The 25,748-nt window shown below is 36.5% G+C and overlaps 1 protein-coding gene across 1 annotated transcript in view; it reads left to right on the top strand.

Annotated features, from left to right (window-relative positions):
- Window positions 1-25,748, top strand: part of RP1 (RP1 axonemal microtubule associated) — a 166,926-nt gene that overhangs the window by 27,458 nt on the left and 113,720 nt on the right. The window contains 18 exon segments of the mRNA XM_038126920.1: window positions 333-484; window positions 1,244-1,322; window positions 1,987-2,062; window positions 3,597-3,673; window positions 3,760-3,791; window positions 3,933-4,062; window positions 5,382-5,485; window positions 7,400-7,573; window positions 8,201-8,413; window positions 9,501-9,678; window positions 11,355-11,474; window positions 15,978-16,053; window positions 16,871-17,072; window positions 20,377-20,466; window positions 22,443-22,539; window positions 22,542-22,574; window positions 22,791-22,942; window positions 25,233-25,387. Of these exon segments, the coding sequence (XP_037982848.1) occupies window positions 333-484; window positions 1,244-1,322; window positions 1,987-2,062; window positions 3,597-3,673; window positions 3,760-3,791; window positions 3,933-4,062; window positions 5,382-5,485; window positions 7,400-7,573; window positions 8,201-8,413; window positions 9,501-9,678; window positions 11,355-11,474; window positions 15,978-16,053; window positions 16,871-17,072; window positions 20,377-20,466; window positions 22,443-22,539; window positions 22,542-22,574; window positions 22,791-22,942; window positions 25,233-25,387 (2,140 nt within the window).

Raw genomic sequence — 25,748 nt, forward strand, 5'->3', positions numbered from 1 at the left:
TTCTATAGTTTTGATTTCACCACTTATGGTGACACTAATCACTAATTAGTTTATGATGATTTCAAATGATGCTTCAGGACCAAGATATGCTACTGGGCATTTAAAATTAACTTCTCTTTGCATTCCCCACAAATGATGGCCTGGGACACAATAAATGTCACAACCATAAAAACCATAAAATCTTCTTTGCATTTTATTTTATTGAATAGGATTTTTTAGATTTTATACCCTGTCCTTGACACAGATGTCTTTGGACTCTACAGCCAGCTAGATGTTATTGTAACTATATAATAGTGCTTGCGATATGAAAAGTTGTCATCTTTTATTGTCAGTGACTGTCTACAAAGTGCGTGTGACAACAGGAGACCTGTGGAATGCTGGAACTGAGGCTGATGTCTACATTTCTGTCTATGGAGAAAGAGGTGATACAGGATCAAGACAGCTGCTCAGGTCACAGAAATCCAAGAAATTTTTAAAAGGACAAGTAAGTGAAAGGGCATTTTTTTTGATATGTTTGTCTGGCTTTTCTCTCTTGGGTGGGGTGTAATTTCAAGAAAGATGCAGTTAGAAAAGGGAGAATTACTACATTCCAATGGCTCCCCAGAATTCCCTGATTAAGTTCCAAATACTTTCTAAAGTTATACCAGTGCTTTTGGAAGTGAGAATTTTAATTTATAAATTTATATCTATGATGGCTTTATCATCAGCTAATATTTCAAATGATGATCTTGTGTCAGCACAACTGGCCAGGGCCAGGCAGTAATTGACATAGACTCCATGCATTTACAGAAGGCTAATCATCATCTTTATTAAGAAACCCATACTTTTATACCCTAGTTCACTACAGGTGGACCTGATTTGTCCTCTAATCAATAACACCATCACCATTGTCGAATTAAGAAACCACCCTTTGGTAAACAAATCTCCATAACACATTCAACATGTTTACAATACCAAATGCAGCAAGTTAAGATAAGAATTGTTTCTCATTCTTTCCTCTGATCTTCTGACAGCCTTTCCTAGAACAATGGCTGGGAAAGTTGTCTGTTGCTCTCTGTGACCAGAGAGCTGCTGCTACAATCTTGACAAAAGTTATGTTGACAAAGTTATAAGGGTTTGTTTGGATCTTCAGAATATATGTATATAAGACAAAGTTGTAAGGTTTGTTTGGATCTTCAGAATTTTGTGGCTGAAGAATGCTCTGCTTTTTAGATTTTTCTGAAATTTTGTTGGTTGATTACAGACTGACATCTTTGCTGTTGAAGCTGTGCACCTTGGATGTTTGTACAAGATTGTTATAGGACACAATGGGCTTGGATCAGGTCAGAAATCTCACCTGCGCTCTACTCCTCTTCTCTCAGCCATCATGTTAAGGACAGCATCTGATAGTAATTTTTTACTAATTCTTGTTAAAAACTGTGAGAAGGGGGAATGTTTTCATGTTAAACAATGATTGTGTCTTGTGTTAAAATGAGCTATTATAATTTTAGATAGATTAACATTATCAGTTGCACTGTAATGATGCAATTGAAGATTTTTGTGACACTATCTTGTCATTAGACTTCCAGTTAATGGTGAAACTTAAAATCCTTGCAGTCACAAGTTCTATTTTTCAAACTCTTGAACCTACATACTGTAAACACAGCAACTTATTTTGAGCCATCATAAGCTGCTACATAATTTTGTTGTTATTTTGATTGGCAAAACTAATAAGACTCATATGATGGCAATGTTAAAGGAGGGAGGGATGTAGCCAGGGAGAGACCCAGCTGCTTACAGGCCCATAAGGAAGCTCTAGAGCACCTAGGGCAGGTACTGTCTTCTCTCCAGCTGTGAGGGTAACTGTGACTCTTTCAACCAGCCAGTGGAACTGCAGATTTTGCAGCTCCAACAGAAGAGAGAAAACTATAGGAAGTCTAACATAATTAAACGCATCAATTTTTCTCTCATGAACAATGTTTTGTTTTTTACTTGATTTCTTCTAAGGAAATGGATGGTTTCTGGACAAAGTTGTAATCAAGGATCCTCTAACAGATTTGGATTATACTTTTCTTTGTTACAGGTTGGTTATGTTTGATTTGGGTTAGATTTTTAATAAATTTGTAACTACTCTTAATTTTTCTCCTGAAATGTCCTGTAAGGGGAAATATGTGTTTCCTAAGAAGTGAGTTGAGGTGGTCGGATGGTCTTTTTACAGCTCTAAGACTTGTATCTTGTCTTTGAACTAAGGAAAAAGCAATAAAAAGTTCTGTGTGGGAACTTTCCATTCTCACACTTTTTGAACTATTTAAGATAGGTTTTTGTTACACATTTTTCATATCCCACACTTTGTATCTGACACCAGTGGGTTCATCCGTTCTTCCATGTCGTTCCATGCAAGGCTTTTCAGAAGAGTGGCTTGCTGGCTCTCGAGCAAACTGTTCCTGATTTACTGAAGTTAGTATGGTGATTAGCTTGAGGTTCAGTGAGCTCAGGATCAGACTTTATGATCCTGTGAAATGACAATCACAAATGCAGCTGCCTGACCACATCCCCTTTACTCATTTGCTTTGCAGCCTGTCACTAAGCTGCAACGTAATTCGAAGCGATCCTAACTTCCCTGCCTTTTCCCCTGCAGATGCTGCTGCTCTGATCCTTCTCTTTTATCACTCATTTACAGTTTTATCTATGCCCGATTAATTCTCAACACCTTGCGGAAAATCTGAATCGATAAATATCAGTGCAAATATTAAGAATGGTAAAGTCCAGTCACGTAAGAGTCTAGCTGCAGCTTGCCAGTGGCACCCCAATTCTATTTCCTCCTCTCACTTCTCTGAGTGAATAAATAACTGCCTGAGACAGCCCAGAGTGAGCGATGTGCACACTGAAACTGATTTATGTGTGAGTAAGGGCTTTCTGCCTATCAGATACAGCACCTCATCCTTGCCTGACCTAATTTTGAGTCTGTATTCTAGATGAGATGAACTGCTATGAAGAGATCTATAATGCCGGCTTCATACATAATTTAGGGAGAGTTCAAATCCATTTCAGGCAGAAAAATACAGAGTATGTGCTAGTTATTGTTAGAGCTTGATGCCGTGCTTGCTATCTTGCTCTGAGTGTCTGAATGGTTTTGACTAAAATGGAGTTAGACTCAACTTACATAAGTAGATGTGTACAAAGGCATTGTGAAAATATAGTTCAGACATGGTGAAAGGGTTGCCACTGTTGGGTTTGCCTCCTCCTATAGGGATTTTCAGGGTGTAGAACAATTTGCATCTCGCTGTAGCCTTCTTGCAGACAGGAAGAACAAGCGTCGTGACCACTGCACAATTCGTTATTGATCTGGGATGAAGCTGAGTTCTCTGGCATGTAACAATTGGGTTATGCCCTTTTACCTCAGTCCAGGAAAACATTTATTTATATTTCACCAAGAACAAGAAATAAAAATATTTTTTGCCAATGTTAGTCTCTTTTTACTAAAGCTGGATATTTGTATTGCTGTTTGTCAGCCTTGAGACTTAAATGCATAGGACAGCAAGTATTGTATACAAGTGCCATGCATACTTTGGAAATTGCCAATCAAGGTTATTTCTGAAAGAGGTTCTGGTTCTTAGGTGGCTGGATCAGGGACAGGATGATGGAAATATTGCTCGAGAACTGCCTGTGACACATGCCAGCATGCTTCCAGGAAGTAAGTGAAAATTGGTGGGGAAGAAAACTGTCTCAAAGGGAATGAAGAATCTCTGTAAATTAATTACACTGTTTTTAACCATACAGGACAAGAGCTGGAACTCAAGAGAGAAAAATCTGTAAGAGTATACCTTTTTATTTTAATTTAAACCACTGAAATTATGCTTTGAGTGAAATCAGGTCAGTTGAATGCTTTGTATGACAAATTCCCATGTATCATCTTCTCATAAGTCTTTTCTGTTTGTTGTTTACAAAACTAGTGGGCTGCAGAAAAGTGGAAATTTCGGAAAGGCATTACACTTCAATTTTACAACAGGGTCACTCGTGGCTTCATTTGCCTCTACCCAGATAGCAGAGTTGATGCTCTTGGTGACAAGAAAAACAAATATGGTAAAGTATTTTCCATGTGGATGTGTGCATAAGAGAAAAAAAGAAAGACTTTAATATTGAGATTCCTAAAATGGATAATAGTATATAATCATACTAAACATTTTCCTTACTTAAAATACATATGTGTTAATAACAATAGGGACTCAGAAAATATATGCTTAATTTAAACACACACAAAAATTCTCATATGTGTCTTGTTGCTGGCTTTCCTTTACCAAATGGAAAAACTTCTTGTTATCTTCAGTTTGGTGCTCCCACAGAACTCACGTGGCAAGGACAGCTAGAGTCTTTTGAAACTAGATCCATCTAAAATAACAAGTCCAATTTAGGTGGAGTTCATTAATGAGGAGTATATATATGTGTGTGCATGTGTACATATATATATATATAATATATATATGTGTATGCATAAATTAATTTTATTCAATTTTTGTAAGTGATTTTAATGGCAGTCTACCAGTTCCACCCTTTATCAACTTTCCTCCTACTGCATTAGTAACACTTAACTCTAGTACATATCCTATTAGGCACATGTATTTTATTCCCTTGGAAGTGATGGAACTGTTCAGTCTTTCTGACATCTCACCAGGGATTTACACAGGGACCTTACACAGGAACCTTACGCAGACCTTTTTTGAAGCGTTAGAATCTTTCAGGACATACCAAAGAGTGAATCCGGACACCACAGAGTTCCTCCAGAGACAGCTGCATCTTACAAAACTGCAATATAATGGATTGGTAGAACAGTTGCTTAAAAAATCACTGTTGTCCCTGGGAACAATAAAAAATGGCAAGAATTTACCTTTCATCAGTATTTTGTAGCTATAAGAGTTAATTGTTCAGAAAATTGGCCAGATTTAAAATTTGAGAAGCCATGAGTTATGCTGCAGGATTTGTTTTACAAATTGTAATATGGGTATGGAGAAAATGAAGTCTCTCTTCTTACCTGAGAGCTTTATGTTCCCTACATCATCTGTTATTTATCATCTAAATTCATTGCTAGAGCCCAGTTCATTATGCTGGAGTTCTCAGCTCCTTTTATAGATTTTTTTTTAAACATATGTGCTGATAAAAAGAAATTTGTTCCTTATCATTACCTCTCAGGGCTTTTCTCCTCAAGGCAGCAAAATAGACAGTAGTCCCTAGATGCCCTTTCCTGAACAAATGAGAGAATTTATTGATCAGAGAGGTCAAATTGTTGAGTTAAACACTTAATTAATTCTTTTTCCTTGAAAATGATAAACCATCGATTGTAATTAAATGCAAATATGAATTAATAGACTTTCATATTTCTGACCTTTTTTTCATTTAACTCTTAGGTCTTTTTGATGTAAATGTCAAAAGGAGAAATATATGTATATTCAGCAGTCGTCAAATGCCATCTCTTGCTCTTGCTCTTGTCAGTGGCCGTGTAACTGGAAAGGTAGGAAATGCTGTTACTGATTCCTGCTTCGTAAAGACATGTCATTGCCTGATTAAAAAAAAAAAGTTTTAAAATCTGTCTAATAAATAATTGTACTTCCAATCAGATAAGGAGTGAAGAATTGAAGAACTGAACCCAGAAAATTGCTGATAACTAGGGGAATTTAGAGAGAGAGCGCTTTGTTTTCTCACACTTTTTATTTTTTTTCTAATTTCTTTTCTTTAATTCCAGACCATTCCAAGATGTCATTTATATTCGTTTGCCACATGCTGACAAGCTACCTGGAATGCCCTAACATCTCCTCTTTTTCGATAAAGAAAAATTCTCTGGCTTGATTCTAAATGAATGCCCCTTCTTCCTTCGTGTTTTTTTTCTTTTTTTTTTCCAAGTAACATGCCAGTAATAAGACAGCTGGTATAATCCAGGATTTGTTTTGATGCATTTTGATGTGCTCCAGCCCATCTTCAAAGTCTTACTATGACTTTTTTTTCCTCAGCACTTGCAGAATACAAGTAGGTAAATGGAGTTGTAGAATTCAGTTCCTTCTGATCATAGAATCAGAGAATATCCTGAGTTGGAGGGGACCCGCAAGGACCATGGAAATCTGATTCCTGGCCCTTCACAGGACAGCACCAAGAGTCACACCATGTGCCTGAGTGTGTTGACCAAACACTTCTTGAGCTGTGTCAGGCTTGATGCTGTGCCCACTCACCTGGAGAGCGTGTTACAGCGCCCAGGCACTCTCTTGGTGAAGAACCTTTTCCTAATATCCGACTGTTATGACCTATCCCAGGAAATGGGAGTAATCCAGGTTCTTGTAAAGGGACTCCTTAGGGCTGATTAGAGTGAAATACATGCACAGGGTTTAAATGAGGAGTGTAGGTGGGAATGCCTAGGTACCTCCCCTCATGCAGAAGAGCTTTAAGTCCTCTGGTGAAAGGCCTCAGAAGTGAGTCTGAGGGTGCTTTGGGAGTCATTGGTGTTTTATGATACCGTCTCTTAGGCACTAGAGGAACAAAAAGGCAACACAAAATTGCAGTTTGCCTCATAATACATACTTAATTGTACTGTGAGGATATGCTTACTCACTTGTTTCACAACTACTTCTAAAATCCATACAATTTTTCCTTTTATAGGCATATTGAATCTGATAGACAGTTCTTTTAGCTTTTTCTTCAGAAGGTAGTGCCTTGAAAATGAAAAATTTTCCTAGAAATATTGATTCTTTGCAGTCTTGAAAATCCTAAGATGATGTAAATCAGAAGTATTATCAATTATTAGAGGGATTCTTAGCATTTTACATTGATTAAAATGCTAATTTTATTTAAAAATGAGAATGATGATGAGTTGATAAAATTTAAAAATATGTATTATTATGAATTGATGAGTGTTTTGATAAAATATTAAATTATCTATTTTATACAATGCAATCACAAAGCCTACCAAGCTGAACAGGCAATCATGGAGTAAAGCATGTTGCTTTACTCTTTCATGTAAAACTTCTGATTCTCTGGGTGTTTTCTGTGAGAACAGTATAAAAGAATGAGGACAGACATAAAAGCAAGAGAAGGTGGGCTGCTGGCCGAGAGTTACCATGGCTCATTTGCAGTCTGTGTCAGCTTTATACTTCTTTGCCATCTTTATAGGCTGTGACACACTCTCCAAGTGGGGCACCCAGGTATCTTTCATATTATTGCAAGGTCTGTGTCATCTTACAATGAACTGTTTCTATCAAATTCCACAGAGCCCACAATTCCACAATTGCAAATCTGAAAAATGGAAAAAATTTTCTACTAGACTGCTAGTGTTGTGGGAACTTGAACAACACAGAAACTCTGTTGTGATACTCTCTCTGTTGTTTGGATTTTGCCATATAGTTCATATAATTTACCATTCCTTCTTTGACTATGTTAGAGCAAAGACAAGGCCTGCTGTGAGCTCCGTGTCCACCTTCAACCTAACAGTTGTGCCGTTCTTGAGTCAGCCAGCTACCCAGGTCACACTGTGGCTTTCAATCTCCAAGGCAAAGTAGCTGATGAAGAAACAGGATATGCTGGGCTTTCCAAAGAATTTGTCGTGCATGTCAAGGTAAGGTGGGCGGAGAAAGATTAGGAAGACCCTTCTAAAACTTGCTGTTGTAAAGCAGATGGTTTCTAACGGAGTTGCAGAAGTTTGCGAGGTAAAAGGGGGATCCTCCTCCACGAGGTGGAGCTCAACTACAGTTTAACAGATAGGCGGCCCTTGGGAAGGTTCCCTTCACTGCTCTCCCGGGGCGAGCGGTGCCGATAGCGCCGCTGGAACGCGCAAATAGAATGGGCAGAAACACGGGAAACATGAGATCCTAAACTTCCCAGCAGACCTTCGAAAAGTAGAGAGCTGCTGTTAAACAGGAGAGCTGCTGTTAAAAACAGACAAGTTCCTTCATTTGCCGCTCTCCTTGTTCTCTGGATGTTGTGCTGCGCTGCTGAGCAAGAAAAAAGCAAGGATGCTGCAGAGTAGGGAAGGATTTCCACTGCTCTGGTTAGTGCCTGCACAGAAAGCAGCAAATATGCAAAGACTGGAGGTATGCTTGAATTACTTGAGACTGACTCTTTTATGCAAGAACATGCATGACTAAGTGCTTAAAACTAAATGGTAGGAGCAGTATCAGTATCAAAATTTAATATGGAGAAAAGCTGTGCTGTTCACATAGGACTTTTTTCCCCTGATCTAAAGGGTGTGCTTCATCATGGTGCCATCATTCTGCTAAACACAAGTCTCTGCCAGGCTCTGTCCCTTAGACCTGATGGGAGCTGCAGTGGAGCAGGTCAGCAGCAGCAGGAATCCTACTGGAAGGTGCATAAAATCAGCTCTGGACTCTGCATGTTTGAAAGTGTGAAAAAACCAAGCATGTATCTGAAGATCAAAGATGACCAGTGTGATGGAACAGTAAGCAGTTGTTGTTTGGATTTCCCTCTGCAGATAGTTTGAGTGAATTGCCAGTGATAGGAGAGAATCTTTTTTATTTGCTTGACATAAAACTTTGTTCAGATTAAAAAGGTTTCAAATCTTTTCCTTCATTTGCCAAAGCAAAAGCAGAAAAATATAGTAAGAGAAGGTGTTGTGTCAATTTGGCAGTTGATGGAATCAGTAAAGATCTGGTTATATTATTAAACTATTGAGAATGTGGAGGTAGTTAAAACTTAAGTACTGTTAGATAGATGATGCAGATAAAACCAATTAAAGAATAACTAAGATGCAAGTAACTGTATACTTCACTGACTTTTAAAGTGTGATTCTGTTCATCTAAGTTAATAAATGTAAGAAATATTTTTGCATAATTTTTATTTGGGAGTTTAGGAAAACTGAATATGAAATTGAGCTGTGTAAGTACTCAGGGATAAGGTCCATGAGAGTTTTTTCATTGCCTCCAGTGCATTTTCAGAGATTAAAATATTTGATCCATATTTTGAATATAGGCTTTGTGAGTATCTTATTTTTCAGCAGTGCTCTCACCAATGGATCAGGACGTCTGGATAGAAAGTGACATTGGCTGAAGGTTTTGAAATTAAACTTGTAAATGTTATGAAATTGAGGGAAAAACAAATTACATCTATTTAATACATGTTGTATTATGTAGCATTAGCAAATCTGGGCTATGCATAGAATTTATGTAGAAATATCCTATGTGTTCTGATACAGATATTTTCACATTCCTTAATCCTCTGGAAACTGTTTAAGTGGGAAACTCCTTTGAATATATCCTAGCCTTTGCCTAAATCCTAACATAAACCAGAATACTTTCACTTGGTCTTTTACTTACCTAACTTATGTGATTAGTCATTCTGGTCATAAAGGAATAAATAGGGATTAGGAGCAGGTATGTCTCTGTGTTTGTAGTAATATATCATGTCGTGAAGAATGTAAAGTTAATCTGAAATATTACTGGAAAGTAGTAATAATTAAGACTTTTAAAAAGTCTTCAAGCTACATTAATTCAATTGTTGAATTCATGTTTCTGTTATCAATTTCTTAGGGCACAGGTGATGAATACTGTCATTTTAAAATTGAGAAGAATTTGGAAACAGGATCTGTGAGCCTGGAATCAGTGCGAAATAAAGGGATATATGTTGGTCTCCTGCCAGATGGCCAAACTAAGCCAGTTGTCAACACTGGAGGGAGAAATATCTTTTTCTACCCACAGGTCGTCAAATGTATGTGGTTTCTCAATAGCGTATGGTTTTATTTAATAATGAGTGTTTCTGATGGACAAAATTCAAAGCAGAAGTGTAAAAGATACATTGACACAATTTCTCTTGTGTTTCAATGGGTTTTAAAGTGAAAATTTTATTGTAAGCACACTTGATTTCTCCTACATATTCAGTTCACTTCATTCAATAATAATAATAATAATAATAATAATAATAATAATAATAATAATAATAATAATAATGATGATGATGATGATGATGATGATGATGCAGTAGATGTCAATTGTTTTACTACCAAGCTTTTGAAAATGAGAGTTGAAACAGGGGACAAGTTAAAGATGGCATTGGCTTCCTGGGTGTATTCCCCATTCTGGCCACAGATTTTGGAAGCCTGGGAAACGTTGTCTTGCTGCCAACTCTGCCACAGTTTTTCCTGATTTTATAAGGATATTAGTAGACTTTCAATAAGTCCTACTTGGCAGTGTTCAGTTTCTTTTGTAGTGATGTGAAATACATTGTACTCCCCACCCAGTATATTCATTATGTTATTCCTCTGTCCCATAGTCAGATTTGAGAGCTATTGCAGTCAAAATGTTTTCTCACAGAAAGAGAAAACCTAAAAGAGAGTTGACCTAGTCAACTAGCCAGGACTCAGAAATTTGGTCTCAGCACACTCTGGATCACTGCCATTGGGTGGCCTGCTTGTCTTTTTTCCCTTCGGGAGAACAAAGCTTTTAATTTGGTGAAAAACTGACTACCAAAGATAGCCAACTGACTCAGATTATTACTGCAGGAAACACTATTCTGCAGGAAATGTATTCTTATCTGGTGGACTTAACAACAAACATCAGGGAACGAAACAACTCGTGAAAAGGCTAAATGGACATCAGTTTGCAATGGAGAAGTTGCTCAAATTTTTTCCAAACACAAGCAGAACCAATTTATCTTAGCAAAAAGAGAGTCTCAAAACCTACGACTGCTCTTACTAATTGTTCCAAGTATACTGTGATTGAAGCATTATGAAAGTGACTGTAAGCACATCCCTACTGTTCTGTCCCTGTTTGCTACAGGTTGATAGGAATATTTTAATCACTGTGTCCTTGCAGAAATGAGGAAATTATTTTCCTTTATTACCTTTTGGAAGAGAAGTGTTTTAAATAGAAATTCTCAACAAGGCAGTGCGTACTGGTGTCATTAAATAAAGCTAAATGTTACTTTATCACAGGCTTCAACCCTCCTGAATCTGTGTTGCTCACTAAAAGGAATATCAAAAGAAGCTAATATTTTCTATGCAAACAATAAATATTGCTTGTCTGACATGTTCATATTAGCAATATCAATTTACGTTTTATTATTCAAATGGCTTCTAGCAATTTCCATTTCAGCACTTCCGCTCTTAAGAAAAAGCTTTTTGGGGGTGGAGAAGCTTATTTTGGGGAAAGCTACAAGTTAACAATTCCTACATCAATGTTAAATTTTTGCTTAGATTTTTAAAACATTGAATGGACTTTAATTGGTATGTCAGTTCTGTTCCCAGTTTTTGTAGCGTTCTGTTAACAACAGAAAAAGGATTTTGATGTCTATTGTGTGGAACAACTGTGAGATCTGTTGTTAGCTTCTGAGAAAGAAAAAGCAAATGGCTTCTAGCTAGTGACAGATTTCACATTTCATTGTTTTAGTTGGCCGGGAAAAGCCTATGGGAACATCTGCAGCGCCCAAAGAAGAGAAGAAAGACTTCAGAGGACCTCAAAAAGCCCAGGAGCCAGCACCTCAAAGGCCTTCAACTCCCCCACCCTCAAGTAAATAGCAGTTTACAAACCAGCTGTGGTACGTGTTTTATGCTTGTCCTCTGTGTGTGTTTGCAGAGACTTAGCTCAGGAAGGACAATGAATAGTTTTTCTAGATTATTGAACTGTGCATACAAGCACACTACATAAAATACATTCCGAGTTACTCTTTTTCTAAAAGGAGCATTGGAATGTGGTTTATTGATAAGGCAAAAATCAGCAGGTTGAGTAACTTGTTAAATAACTTCATTTTAAAAAATTAACTAGTAACATATTGATTGAATATTTCTGTGGAAATTAAGAGGTTGATATGGTGCAGAACCCTGTCTAAAACTCACTGAAAGAATGGAATATTTCTCATTTATGCTCTCACACACACGTTTTCTGCTTTATGGTTCACTGGAGGAAAGAGGAAGGTTTTGATGCATTGCATGCTAGGTTTATACCTATGATTTTGCAGGTAGGAGTTAGATAAACAATGTTCTGGTCTTGCTTCTGCAGTCATGGTCTAGCAGATGTGTTTATCTATAATAAAATGCTTTCTCTTTAGCTGAAGATGTTGCATAAATGGTCTAAGACAAGAATTTTTGGAATATTCAGCATCCTAGTAACCAAACTAAGGAAAACAAAACAGGGACTGATACATTTCTTAAAGAGTGGGGATGATCATGTTTGCTTCCTGCACCTCTTATTTCAATGTACCCAAAGACCCTGACAGTCTGAATCGTGTCATATCACCACAAAAAGCAGGTGGGGTAAATGGAAACTGCTGAGCTGCAAACAGCACATGGAGGCACATTCACATGGTGGAAACATAGCTGTTACTTTGAAAGAGCCTTAGAGGCAAGGTTATATTGCAACTTCCAGTATGGGAGACGTGCTTAGTCAGTTACAGGTGTTCTCAAAGGCATTTATGTAGCAAATAATTCAGGTGGGCTGCTGATTTGGTTTTGAGCTTGATCCTCAGATTGTTTCAAGGTGTACACGAAAAATTTGACTATGTGAACACGACATCACATCTGGTATCCTTGTTTGTAGGGCTTAATGGGAGGTTTTCAAGCAGGATTTTAATTAAATTCAGTTCAATCAAAGTGTTCTGGTTAAATTCAAGCATAGTTGTGAATCACTATAAATACTTGATTCCTTTTGGAATTTTTTTTCCATTTTTAGCTCAAAGTACCCAATTTCTAATCTGTCAGACTTCATCTTGTATCATTGTGTCACAAAGCCTTCCTGAAGTGTGGTGGGTTGTCAGCAGATATGCTGTGTCTGAAACCCATGACAACAATCCACGAGCCATCAAACCTGTTTTCAAAGAAGCTGGATGTTTTTAGGGTTGGATACAAAGGATCCTTTTACAGAAGCAATATCTACCGTGAAATTGGTTACATAGAGTCTATAGCACTTTGTAAGTAGTTTTTCTGGCATTCATAAATATAGATTCTGCTTATGGAAAATGAATAGAAATATCAAAGTCACTCTGTCTTTCAAATAAAATGATCGCTTTTTTTGGTAAGATACTTTTCACTCAACATATGTCTTTTGCCATGTACAGGTGAGCCTTGAGTTTTAAACTGATATTCATTAAATTCTTATTTTCTATTTTTCACTCACAGTTAGTATTTGGAAAAGGGTGATGGTTGTACTGAGTATGCAATCCAGCAGTGGGCTTAGCAGACAAACTCAGAGCAGATTAAGCCTTAGGCTGACCAGACCCTCCTTTCTATGTCTGTGTCTACCAACTGGTAGATGAATTTTGATTTCTGCTTTCACAAATAATAATTGATTTAGGATTCATTAAACTGAAAACCGTGCTACAGCATTTGAGACTTCTCCCATTGCAGTGTGAATTCAGTGTTCCTCAAGAAGCATCTTTCACTGTACAGAGATGATGTCAGGTCCCAGCTTCAACTTAATAGCCCAGATGTCATTAGCTTCCATGACAGAAATGCAGTCTGTGACCCTGAGAACACCTCTGTGGTTTGGTATTAACAAAGTGTATCTCTGAGAAATGCTCTCTATATCCTCCACATTCTTTTCCTGTATGTCTGGCATTATCAATTACTATTAATTTTTTAATATATTTTACTTAGAAAGTACAAATAAAATCTGATCTCATTTCCACCTCAGTTAACATTGGAAATGATGATACACAAAGGTGTAATAAAAAATACATCCACTTTATTGCCCAAACTTCTGCTCCAGAGATTAGTTTTTCTGATAGTTCATTTTAAAAGTGTCACTCAATCATACGGTTTTCTCAGACAAGTTAATTTTCCTTTTGTGTTACATTTAGGATAAGTAAGTAAATTTTAAAAAAAAGTTATTTCTGTGAAGTTGTGGAAAAGGTTGTGACTTCAACATTCTCATGCAGGCCTATTAGAATTAATTTTTGTCACAATAGATTTACAGCATGGTGTCATGAAGTGTGTAAAATCCCACAAGTAATGCAGGGCAACCACCAAATCCTCTTTTCAGACTGGAATATTTTTAGCCTGTAGCAAATCAATGCTACCGATTTCCATTTGTAAGAAGAGCCAGTAATTTATGAGGCAGAAAGCATTCCAAGCCTGTGAATTGTTTGTGCATTATAATTGTTCCAAGAGGTGGTAGTTTGAAGTTGCAGTAACTGTTTTGGGTAACAACTGCCCAAGTCTGGATTTCTTGTCCTAAGCACATGAAGCAGCATGGGATTCCTTATGTTTCTTGAATTCCTTTGCATTTTATGAACATTTTAATCTCTTTGCTGTAAGAAAGTTGTGATTTTGGATAGCTGGAAGGAACTCTAGCTTTCAGAGTTACAGGTGAGAAGTTAGGTAACTACAGTTACAGCAAATCTTATAGTCAAGTTCTCAGAAATATTTATCATACCAAAGCAATTTACTATAGTTCTGTTGCTTCAGGCACTGAAAGACAAATGTAATTAAGTTATTATTCAGGTAAACTCTAGATGTTTGCCTCTTGCTTTATTTTTGGGGTGTTGATTTTCTTTTTCCTGTCAGAATAACTTGCTCTCAGTCATGATGAAGAATAGAATAAAACCAGCCAGTAATGCCTATTCTAAATCACTATGACCATACCAAAGTCATAACTCTACTGTTAGAGGCACTGCTGTAAAAGTCATGATACTACAGTTCTGGATTTCTTAAAAATTGATTAACCAAATATTATAATCTTTGCCAGTGCTAAATTTCCTGTGATTCCAGAAGTCAGTCCTTATTTATTGTAGAACTTTGTATGGATTCTAAGTCCTTTGCAATTCCTTGTGTAAATATTTCACATCAGTTAAGATATTAATGCTAGTGGATCATAATTCAGTTTCAGTACTTTAGTTACCATGTTGATTTAAATATAGGACAACTTGATGATCCAACCAACTGTGTATAGCTTTTGAGTATAACTTTTAAGAAAAAGGGCTGCTGGTGGTGAGTGATAGCTTTACATCAATTGTTTTTCTGTCTGGTTTTGGTTTGATTTTGCTTGGTTGGGTGCTTGGCTTTTTCCTTTGATGTAAGGGTGGTATAATAAGTGAAGGGAAAAACTCCATCCAGAGAAACCCAGTACAGTATTTTAATCAAGCAAACAAAAAAGGAAAGTGTCGGAACTCAGAATGTCCCACAGACATTCTCGGACATTCCAGACCCAGGTCAAAAGCATCTGAGACCCTGGCATGCAGCCAGAGACCCCTGTGGCTTTGAATCTGACCCATGGAACAGTTTACCAACTTTGCAGGAAGAACAAGAAGTCACAAAAGTTTAGATATTGTAGTAGAAGTAGTCACAAAGTAAAGGGTAGGATTTCTGAGTGCTGTACAGGGGGGTTTAAGCCTTGCACGCAGGGGTCCAAGTTTTGTACATGGGGGTCAGGGATTCTAAGATGGAGGGATTTGGGTGTGCCCTGTCCTCTTTCTTTCTCCTTCCTAACCTCCATGTCTTTGGTGATGTTGGCACTCACAGATTGGTCTAGAGTAGAAAGTCACCATTCAATATAGATAGTAGGCATTGGAGAAAAGGTATAAACATGTAGTACGTAATATATGATATAAAAGATGGCACCAGCCCCCTGGGAGGGCAGTGTGCCTTTGTCTGACCTGCTGAACGGGCCACAGCAGTTCAGGAAAAGAATCTTTTAGATCACCAACAATAAACTACCTTGAGAACAGACAACAGAAGACTACTGAGTCTTTCTTCGAAGGCACGGGTTGGAGGAGGGACTTTTCCATCTTTTGGGGTCACCCCAATCCGGGGGTGAAACCCCACAGGAAAGGGCTATAATACCATGACATAACTTAAGCAGTGCAGCAGAAACATCCACAGTGATGCATTGGGAATTCTTCAACAAATTCATATTGGTGGCATATTAAAAATTCTTTTTGCAGTCACATGGAAAGTGCTCATGTGAACAATTTAGAAACCTCTGGAGGACACAGTATATTGGCAATGTGTTTGTTCATCTTTTCAAACTTGGGGCTTAGAACTGCCTCTTGTGTCAGAACATACTGTAAATTCCTGGCAGCAAGGAGTCCCTCTTTTGGAGAGGGCTCCATGGTCAGTGGTCCCATTAATGAAAAACAGTGTTCCAGACATCTGATGTTTGTAAATTCCACTTTGATTAAATTACTCAAAACTAAATTCTTTTCCCCTAATAGAGTCTGGGTTTTCCATATCTCCTGTGCAGAGGTGTCTTTGATGTTTACACATGTACGCGTGTTTCTCTTAAGGGTAGATGGAAGATCACTAGGTGTTGTTCTAAAGTGAAGCCTATATTTTACAAAATTATATTTGCTTAGCCACTAGAGCTGTGAAATTTATTCATAAAGTTCTACTATGTTGCTATTGTCTCATTCATGCAGAGCATGCCTTAATCCAAATGATGGCACTGCATAAGTATGGTTAAGCAAGGCTATATTGAGGTCTTTTTTGATTTTTTTAGTGTTTAGTTGATATTTAACTTGAAGAAAGTTAATTTCCTGATTTTTTTTTGAATTTGAAATGAAAATTGTCTGTATTCTCAGACACATGACTCTGCTAATGATGTCCCAACACAAGGCATTAGAGGAGAAATTCAAGTTGTTTCCAAATGTCAGACTAAGAAACCAGAAATATCAATTTACTGGTCACAGTTCTGCACCATAGCATCCTTGCTCTGCTCCAGAATATGTACAAAGAATATGATGATGGCGTGTGTGAGAGATAACTTGTTCTTTTCCAGCTGATTCTTGTAGCTCAACTAATCAGTACATTTTGGTCTAGACAAGAACCATAAATCAATCTTTTCAGACTATCTCACTTGCCATGAAAAAAATACAATCCCCCTGCTGTTATGGCCTCCTTATGTGCTGAAGTTACAACAGCAACTGGCAGTTTCTTTTCAATTTTCATCTCCCACTAACGTTCTGTATTTCACAGAGGAAATGAGAATCCCCAAGGTGGTGAGAGTCCCCTTCCTTTGGATGATGAATGGAAAGTGTCAACACTGACAGGAAATGCAGCAACTGAAGCAAGTGTTGCTCTTTGGATATATGGAGACAGAGGATTAACTGGACCAATAACTCTTGGCAAGGACAACAGGAAGCAGCTGTTTTTTCCCAGGCAGGAAGATGAATTTCAGGTAGCTAATGAAGGCTAAGAACATTATTTTAATAGGTACATTTCCAAGGATTATCCTGTCGTGTGAAAACAAAAAATGTTTTGCTCCTATATTTACTCCTTAAAATAAATCTGTATCTAATCTCCATGAATTCTGTGTTAAATCATCTTGTTACGTATGGTAAGCAACAGAAGAATAAATCTTTCTTTTAAACTCCCTCCTTCATACAGAAGATCAAATGGGACAACTGCAGAAGTAAATTGATTTCTTTAAGGCAATTGATTTGAAACTAGCTTTAAAAACTATTCATTTTGAAAGAAACCACGCCTGATATGACTTGCATATTGTTTAGGGATCTTCAGTAATTAAATTTTCAGGCATACAGTTTTCAAAGCATACTATAAAATGTATGCTGTGGAATCATTCAATTAAAGAAGAAAACCCATTTTAGAGCTGCCATATTATAAGTGATTGAAATGCCAGAAATATTTACCTGTGGAATAACTAAAAGTCCAATGAAATTTATGTGTTACCATGTTGTGAAAACACAGGGTTTCTGTTTTTATTTAAGGATAACCCCACCTCTATTTTAAGAAGGAAACTATGTCTAGGTCGGCTGAGAGGAAATCACCAAAGGAGCTAAAATTTCTGTTTTTCTTTAATCTTTGTCTGAGATGCATGTAACATTGTTGTTTGCAGCGGCTAAAGCAGAAGTTACATATTTCATGATTTTTTTCTGGACTCATCAACTCTTCTAATACATTCTTCGTACAATCCAAAATTTCTACTGTCAATGATATTAATAATAATAATTCTCTCTATGAATAGGGCATAGGCAGGGAGACGACCTACCATAATGTTTATTTTCTAAGCATGCAGGCTATAGATTATGATCCACAGGGAATCCTATTCTCCTAATTAGTAAATAATTTATAAGCAATGTTGGATAATGGCATGTTCGCAAAGTTAATCCATATGTTCAGAAGAGATGGACCAATTTTTCTTCTCTAAAATGGATGTGGCCCATTATGGCTGTGTGCTGCAGATATTGATCTTGTGAGAGAGCAGAATCTTTCTCTCAGCACCTGGGGCTGCTCCTAGGGTTTTTTTAACATCACATTGACACTATAGCTTTCAGGCATGAAACAGCAAATGTCACTGAAGTGCTTTTCACTCTGCAATGGACAAATCCGCAAAGAAAAAGCCAATGAGTAAGAGCTCTTTCTTCTCTTTTTCCCCTTAAACTTTATCCTGTACTTGTTTAACAGAACAGGTCTTGAAATGAGGACAGGAATGTAAGACATAAAAAATGTTACATCTTCTTCTTACCATTTCTGTCTTTGAACTTTTATTTTTTCACTGATATATTCTAAAACAGATGATACCAAATTTTATTTTTAAAGTAATCAATCATAGCTCTGGCCAGGAGTTCTAAGAAGAAAGCAGCTTCTGAAAGACTAAAATAATCCAGCAATTAGGAATCAGTTTAAAGTTCTTTAACCTTACATTTATCGCAACATGTGCAACTATGAAAAGTTTGAGTAGAACTAACCTAAGAATTTAAAACCATTCAATATGTGGCCTTCTCTTTCTTACTTTACCTTACCCATGTAATCATTCCTAAGACAGTCCATGAGAAAAATCAAGACTACCAGAATGTTACTTCTGGAAATCCTATAATTGTTTTAGGAAGAAAACACTCTTCCGTTATGACTTAGTCTACCACATTTTGTTTTGGGTTGTGTTGATACATGAAGTTATGTGCAAACCTTTTTCTTTATTAACTAAATGTCTGAAGAGGGATTTATTAGAAAAAAACAGACAACATGATAGCCTTGTATATGCAGTGAATGAGAAGACCATACCCCATATTACTTGAGAAGTAGGTTAGTTTGTTTGTGAAATGGGGGGAAAGAAAATGCATGTGGGGTTTTTTCACATTCAAGCTGAACATATGCCCATACTTTACTGCTGCTTTAATCCCAAAGTCTCCAGGTTACCTCCAATAAGACTACTGTTAGAGGGGAACATTATGCAGCATAAGCCAGGATATCACTTGACAGAACAAAGCAAAGCAATTTTCTTAAGCCAATGGAAAAGAAGGAAGCTATATTGTCACATCAGTGTTGCAAGCCTGGTGTTCACATTTATTTGGCTAATGGAATTCAAGTCGATGTAACAAGTATACCAACACAAATAACACGCGTGAAACCCACAGATTCTGTCTCAAACAACCATTAGGAAATTTCAATGTACATTTCAAAGTTCAGGAAATCCAGAGTAGAAGTTTTTTGTTTTTAGAAATCTTTGACTAAAGCACGTCATTGCTGTGACTATAACATAAAATTTTCTTGCATAAAAGCACAAAGATCCAAAAGCTGATACGAAAAATGAGGTAATTCTGGCCTCTGAAATGAGAAGAGTCCTTTTTGTTAATGAAAGTAAAGAATGAGTGGATAATATACTAGTGTTTCTAAGAAAATGATGATAATTTTTGTCCAATGTAAATAGCTTTTTGGATGTAAATGGTGGAAAGGAACAGGCTTTTACCGATCTTTTATGAATAGAATTATTATTTGAGAAATAACATAATAACACACTTTTCCTTTCCTAATGGTACATTACAAATTATCTAAAATTATTTATGCTTGTTTTAAATAGTGATTAAACTTCAAATTAACCCTAGATAAGTGAGGGTTCTTTAAAAGTTTTGAAGATAGGGTTGCATAGAATAGTTTTTATAAGTAAGAGCACACATAATGCTTGAAAGGGCAAATGAATGCAAATCATAGTCAGAAAGCAAATATAGCATCAGTGACTTCTGAAGTTTTGCAGATGTTCTCCCAGCCCTTGGGAGCTATTCTGTGAGGTCTCCAAAATTTTGTATCCTTCATGTTGACATATTAGGGTTTACGGTCCTCTGTGCAGAATTATGAAAGATTTGTGACTTGTAGTCAGAGGATGTAATTTTGTTTGTAGGATGTAATTTTGTATTCTTCATTTCTCTCATGAACAACTCTCACCAACTTTTTTTACTCTTGAAACTTTGAAGAGTTCAAATACCTGCCAAATCATTCTCCTGGCAAGCATTGTGATTCCACTAGGCTGTGATCTGACCAAACTGGTGCTCAGACAGTAATCTGCTTACTCAAAACAGAAGAAATGTATTTTTTGAATCCTATAACCTCAAACCTGCCAATCAAATATCATGCATTGTTCCTGAACACTCAGATATTACAATGGTTCAGATAAATCTAGAATCAATTGCAAAGATAAAGATGTAATTTTATGTAGTTTTGTACTATACCGTTCTGACTTTGTTCAGGTTAAAATAAACAGCATTGGGAATATTTACAAGATAAGAATTGAACTTGATGGATTACCAAATGAACAACCCGAGTGCAACTTACAGAGGGTGAGACTTTTACAGTGATTTTGTTCCCATTTTATTAAACTTACGTGAAATAAAGGCCCATCTTTTCATAAAGACATAAGTTTGTGAATCAATAAATGCTGATTGGGATAAATTCTTACTGAATTGTGTTCTTAGATTTCTGTAGAGATGACAAAAACACTGTTTTTGTCAATACAGTTCATCTCCTAAGGGATAGAAATATGCAGGATTATTTTGCAATTATTCCTAATTCCTGAAGAAAGCAATTTTATTTTATTGATGTGTTTGACCAAATTTTGCTTTCTGAAAATTTGTCATACTCTTTAGTGTTTCTGTACTCTTCAGTGAGTTAGGGATATTCTAGCTTTAAATTCCACCTCTGAAAAATTGAAAATGATGGAGCATCAATCATTCCATGACAATAACTTGCCAGGAATGAACAAAGTTTGCTGAAAACTGAACAAATACAAATTAAGTTATAGCAGGCCTCACCATTTCTCATAATTATGAATATTTTCAGGGGAAAACTGCTTTTTTTTTTTTTCAATTTGTTGAATAAATTCTTCTTTTTTTTTTTTTGTTTTAATTCAAATTTTCTCTTGATATTTAGAGATGTTCACTAGACAAAATTTGTTCTCAAGGCTTCCTAAGGCTAACACCCATGTAAAATGTATTTTAGAACTGGGATAAGAATTTTTCATCTGTTTCTTGTGTTGAATTTGTAAAGGAAACAAATTTATTCTTATTTTTTTGTTTGTCTAAACCAAGCTTTTTAAGATTATTCAATCAGAATTAGGCAATAATAGCAGATTTTTACATTAACCCAAAGGTCTTAACTGAGACTGTAGTAAAACTGAATATTCATGCATATCGTGCATAAATATTTCACTTTCCAGCCTGGTGGTTACTAAATATTTCTTTAACATTTTGCTCCAAATTTCATAGGGTAAGCCAGGGATTTCAAAAACTTCATTTCAGATCAAGAAATAAATAACGTTGAAAGCTGTGTTTTTCTGAAAAAGCAGTTAATATACGCAATTGTTATGAATCAGCAGGAGGGCACTGCCAATAAATACTAGAGACTAGGAATCAGTGCTGCCAAAGTATTTCACATTAGAATAAATACATGCTTTGGTGTTGAAAGCAGTGTTTATTTTACTTTAAATAATATTTTATTGGAGAAGTGAGATAAAGACATCTATTGCCCTGATTCCCTAAGTGTTAGAATTTGGATGTGAGTACTTGTTTTCATAATTTTGTTTGCAAGGCTTATGCATATTATATGAACACTCAGAAACACAACTGCAGAAAGATAATTTTTGATTTCCTTTTGCTAGTCCAGACCTCTGGAAAACTCCTGTAGTAAGAATTGTAATTCAAGACCAACAAAACTGCTTTCATAAAAGATTATAAAGAGGGCTGTAATTATAGGAAACAAATGAGGCAGCTATCTTACTGTACAGCAGCAAATAACTCTAGAAATTGGAATTCTAACCATCTTAAAAATATATAGATGGTGATGATACCTAGGTTGTTTTGTTGATAATACAAATTGATTGAATAGTTCAATGTATCCTCTACTTGCCAAAGTTCAGAAGGATGTAGATGATGAGTTTCATCCTGTTTTCATTCTAAAATAAAAAATCTGTGTCCATCTTGCCACATCTTCCAAAAGTTCAGTGTCATGTAACAGCAGCTACCAGAAGGTTTTCAGTCTTCAATCCTCCAGGCAGTGTTACACAGAGGTGGTTTACTCCCTGAAACCAGACTTGAGGACATTTCAAATGGCAAACCCACAAATTACAACTACAGATTTGTTTGTTGCATACTAGTGGCCAAAACAAAAATGTTTTCATACTGCCGTTTTGTATGCCATATTTACTGATTGTGTTACTTTTTTCTGAGGTGGAAAAAAAAATATATACAAAAAATTATCTTTTGATGTTGAGAAACAAAGCTCTGAAACTGAGTTATATTTGGAGCTGCATCTCCTTCAGGTGATACTGCAACATCTAAGGAGCAAGAAAACACTGAATTTTCCAGCAAATATATGGCTATCAAAGAATCGTGACAATAGAGAATTTCTGTGTGAACTTCAGTAGTGGAAGCTGGAAAACCTATCGATCCAAGTATGTTTGTACAGTTATTTATATATTGGCTACCTGGTTTTCAGTGTTAATGCCAGCTGAATTGTGGTCCTAGCAATCCTAAGAGCAGATAGTTTGACTGATTTCTGGAGAGTATCCTCCAGAAAACTGATTGCAGATCAGACATACTGTCATTAAGCTAAAATTAGTTGTGATTACAAATAACTTGAATTTTCTTCTTTTGGTTATTTCTGGAAGTTGTTTTATACCATGTTTATGTCCACACTGGTGACTTGGAGCAAGATGATACAGATTGTGCAATTTATTTGTGTATCTCTGGAGAAAGAGGAGATTCTGGTCTAAGGCTTCTGCATAAAGCTGGTACACCAGTGCCCTTTCAGAGAGGAATGGTAAGTCTGAAAAACAATTTGCTTAGCCTTGTGAATATAGTTAAGTAATTGTATTATACAGGTTATAGAGGTTCCTAGTAATAGTAATAAAGCAAACCACGTAACTTTACCTAAATAACTTGTAAGAACTAAGGAAAATATTCTTCCACTGACCCAGGATTTCTTAGGTTGAGTAAACATAGGCAGGAAAAGGGAAAGAAAAATTATTTGAGGACCTCACCCTCAGATGGTGAGAAGATGGCCTATGAATTAAAACATATCCTTTCAAAGTATGATGAGATATAGCTGGCTCCAAAAGAGTATACAGAAATTGTTCCATGATTTTAGATCTTAGTAGGTCTGTTTGTTATGTATTCCTTTTAATGTATAGTAGTAAAGTATTGTGATTAATACAGGACAGACCTAAAGTAATTTTTCTTTCAATTTATTACCTCCTAACTCTTCCAAAAATAAAATATACATAATCCTGATTTTCTGCAGTATGGTTAAATTACTGGAACTACTGAATTTGATGTTAACTCTGCCACTAGCCTTCTTGTGACCTTCTATTGAGCCTGTTTCTTCCTTTGTGGTCTATTGAGGATTAACAATTGTATGTATAACCAATGCCATCAAGCTGTTAGTGGAACACTTAATTACCAAATGAAAAGCAGTACCTAAAGTGCTAAATACAGCCATAACCCACTGGGAAACTTTAAATGATCTATACTATTTTAAAATAGATATTTTATGCTGTTACTAATGTATGAGAGATAAATTTCTATTCAAATTAAAATGCAGAATTTAAGTGGAATTTTCTGGGGGGCACTATTCTAGCCAGACTGATTGTCAATTCAACATATTATTTACACAAGGGCTAAGGGGACTGGTTCAAAGGGCACTTTGTTATGGAAATGGGTGAATAAGACAGTGAATTGTTTGGAGCAGCAGAGCAGAGACTGGGATATATCATTTTTGGCAGACATAGTGGAATGCTGACTTGAACAACTTGATTTTATCCCTGCCACAGATATTCTGCATTATATTGGGCAAACTGCTTAAAATAAAACTTTCCTGAGTGACCACATTTTTCATGCTTATGTATTGTTGCATAACCAGTTTAACTTCTCTGAACAAGCATAGCTGTAACTGTGTTCAAATAGAATTCTGCTCTGCACACCTCATAAGCTCTTTGAAATGCTAAATATTTCAGTAAATTAACCCCTCTTTTTCTCAGCTGAGCACCCACACCGCTCTGCATGTTTGACAGCTTTTGGCAGCAAACTCTGCTCTTTAACTATGTAGGGAAATTGAAATATTATGCAGATGGCCTTTCAAAAAAAAGATTAAGCAGTTGCAGAAAACCAGGGTGCTATGGGAGAAGTGCAAAGGTGAAGTCACTGGGGAAATCAGTTCTATTTCACTGAGCTCTTTGGGTGGTTGCAGTAAATAATGCATAGAGACATAAAGTTAATGAAGACAAAAGGAGATACTGAAAAATCTGTCGTCCTCCTGAGCACACTTTGAGGCAGGAATCTTTCAGAGAGACTAGCTTGTGATCATATTTTATCTATACACAAGGGATAAGCAATCTTGCACAGGCAGTCTCAATTCTGCCATTTGCTGAGGACTGAGAACTTTATAGATATGAATTTTCCAGTGTATTTCTTTCCTTCATTTTCTTTGTGCTGAGAAGAGTGATCTGCACCATTACATTTAGAGACAGAAAGCTGTGGGCTTTGTACTGGGACAGAAAATTATCAACCTGAACCTGATCAGCTTCATGCTTCTATGAAAACAATCTTTTCCAACTACAAGCATAAGCCTAAATGAATAACAAGGAGAAAATGGCATGTCAGATTTCAGTTTCTTTCAGTAGAATAAAATGTAAGTAGAGGAGGTGAAACCAAAAAGAGAAAATTATGAGAAGACCTGATTTACAGTAATATCAACAAAGGAAATAACAGCTTTAAGTCTTTCTTACCGAGAGCAGAGTAATGTAAATGGCAAGGCATTGAAACAATACTAAAGGGTTGTGTGCAGCATTTTGGATGATGGCTGTAAAAGCCCAATTTTTTGGGGGATTATTACTGCATCCTGGTTTTGGCTGTGCTTTCTTATTTACTGTGACACTTCCACCAAAAGACATTTAACTCTTCAGACTCAAACTCTTTGAATACAGTCCAGCTGTCATTAAAACCAGTTGAAATCTTTGTACATTGTGGGAATTGATCAGGCTTTTAACACACTTCAGTTTTTGGACTGCTTTATTGGTGGCAAATTGTAGCTTGCCGTCTCCTCTGTCTGCCAGGTCAGTGATTTTGCAGTGGAAGCTGTATCCCTTGGGAAGCTGCAGAAGGTGCTGTTGCACTGTGAGGCCAGTACCAAGGCCCAGCACTGGTACTGTGATAAAGTCATTGTCAGAGAAGCCGAGAGCATCTCAGAATATGTTTTCAATTGTGAAAGGTAGTTTTTACAGCAATATTTTAAAATATTCTCCAATATGTATTGCTATTGATGTACTAAATGTGAGTTTTTCGAGCAAAGACATTTTTTGATTATTTCACAGTTTCATAAAATCCACAAAATGTGTTATTCCAGAACAGATTGCTTGAATTAATGTTCTGTATGATCTGCAGCAAAGGTTAAACACTTACATTGATTCTGTGTTACTAGAATTAAGAACACAGCCTTATTTTACAGGATCAGCGCTGTAAGTGTGATTTGCCTTTCAGGAAGGAAAGACAAAGAACCTGAAATTTCTAAATTAAGTGTATTTCTAAATGGGAAGGAAACAAGGTTTTCTATCCAAGACTAGCATTTACTC

Source organism: Motacilla alba, chromosome 2 (assembly GCF_015832195.1).
Source record: "Motacilla alba alba isolate MOTALB_02 chromosome 2, Motacilla_alba_V1.0_pri, whole genome shotgun sequence".
Lineage (NCBI taxonomy): Eukaryota > Metazoa > Chordata > Aves > Passeriformes > Motacillidae > Motacilla > Motacilla alba.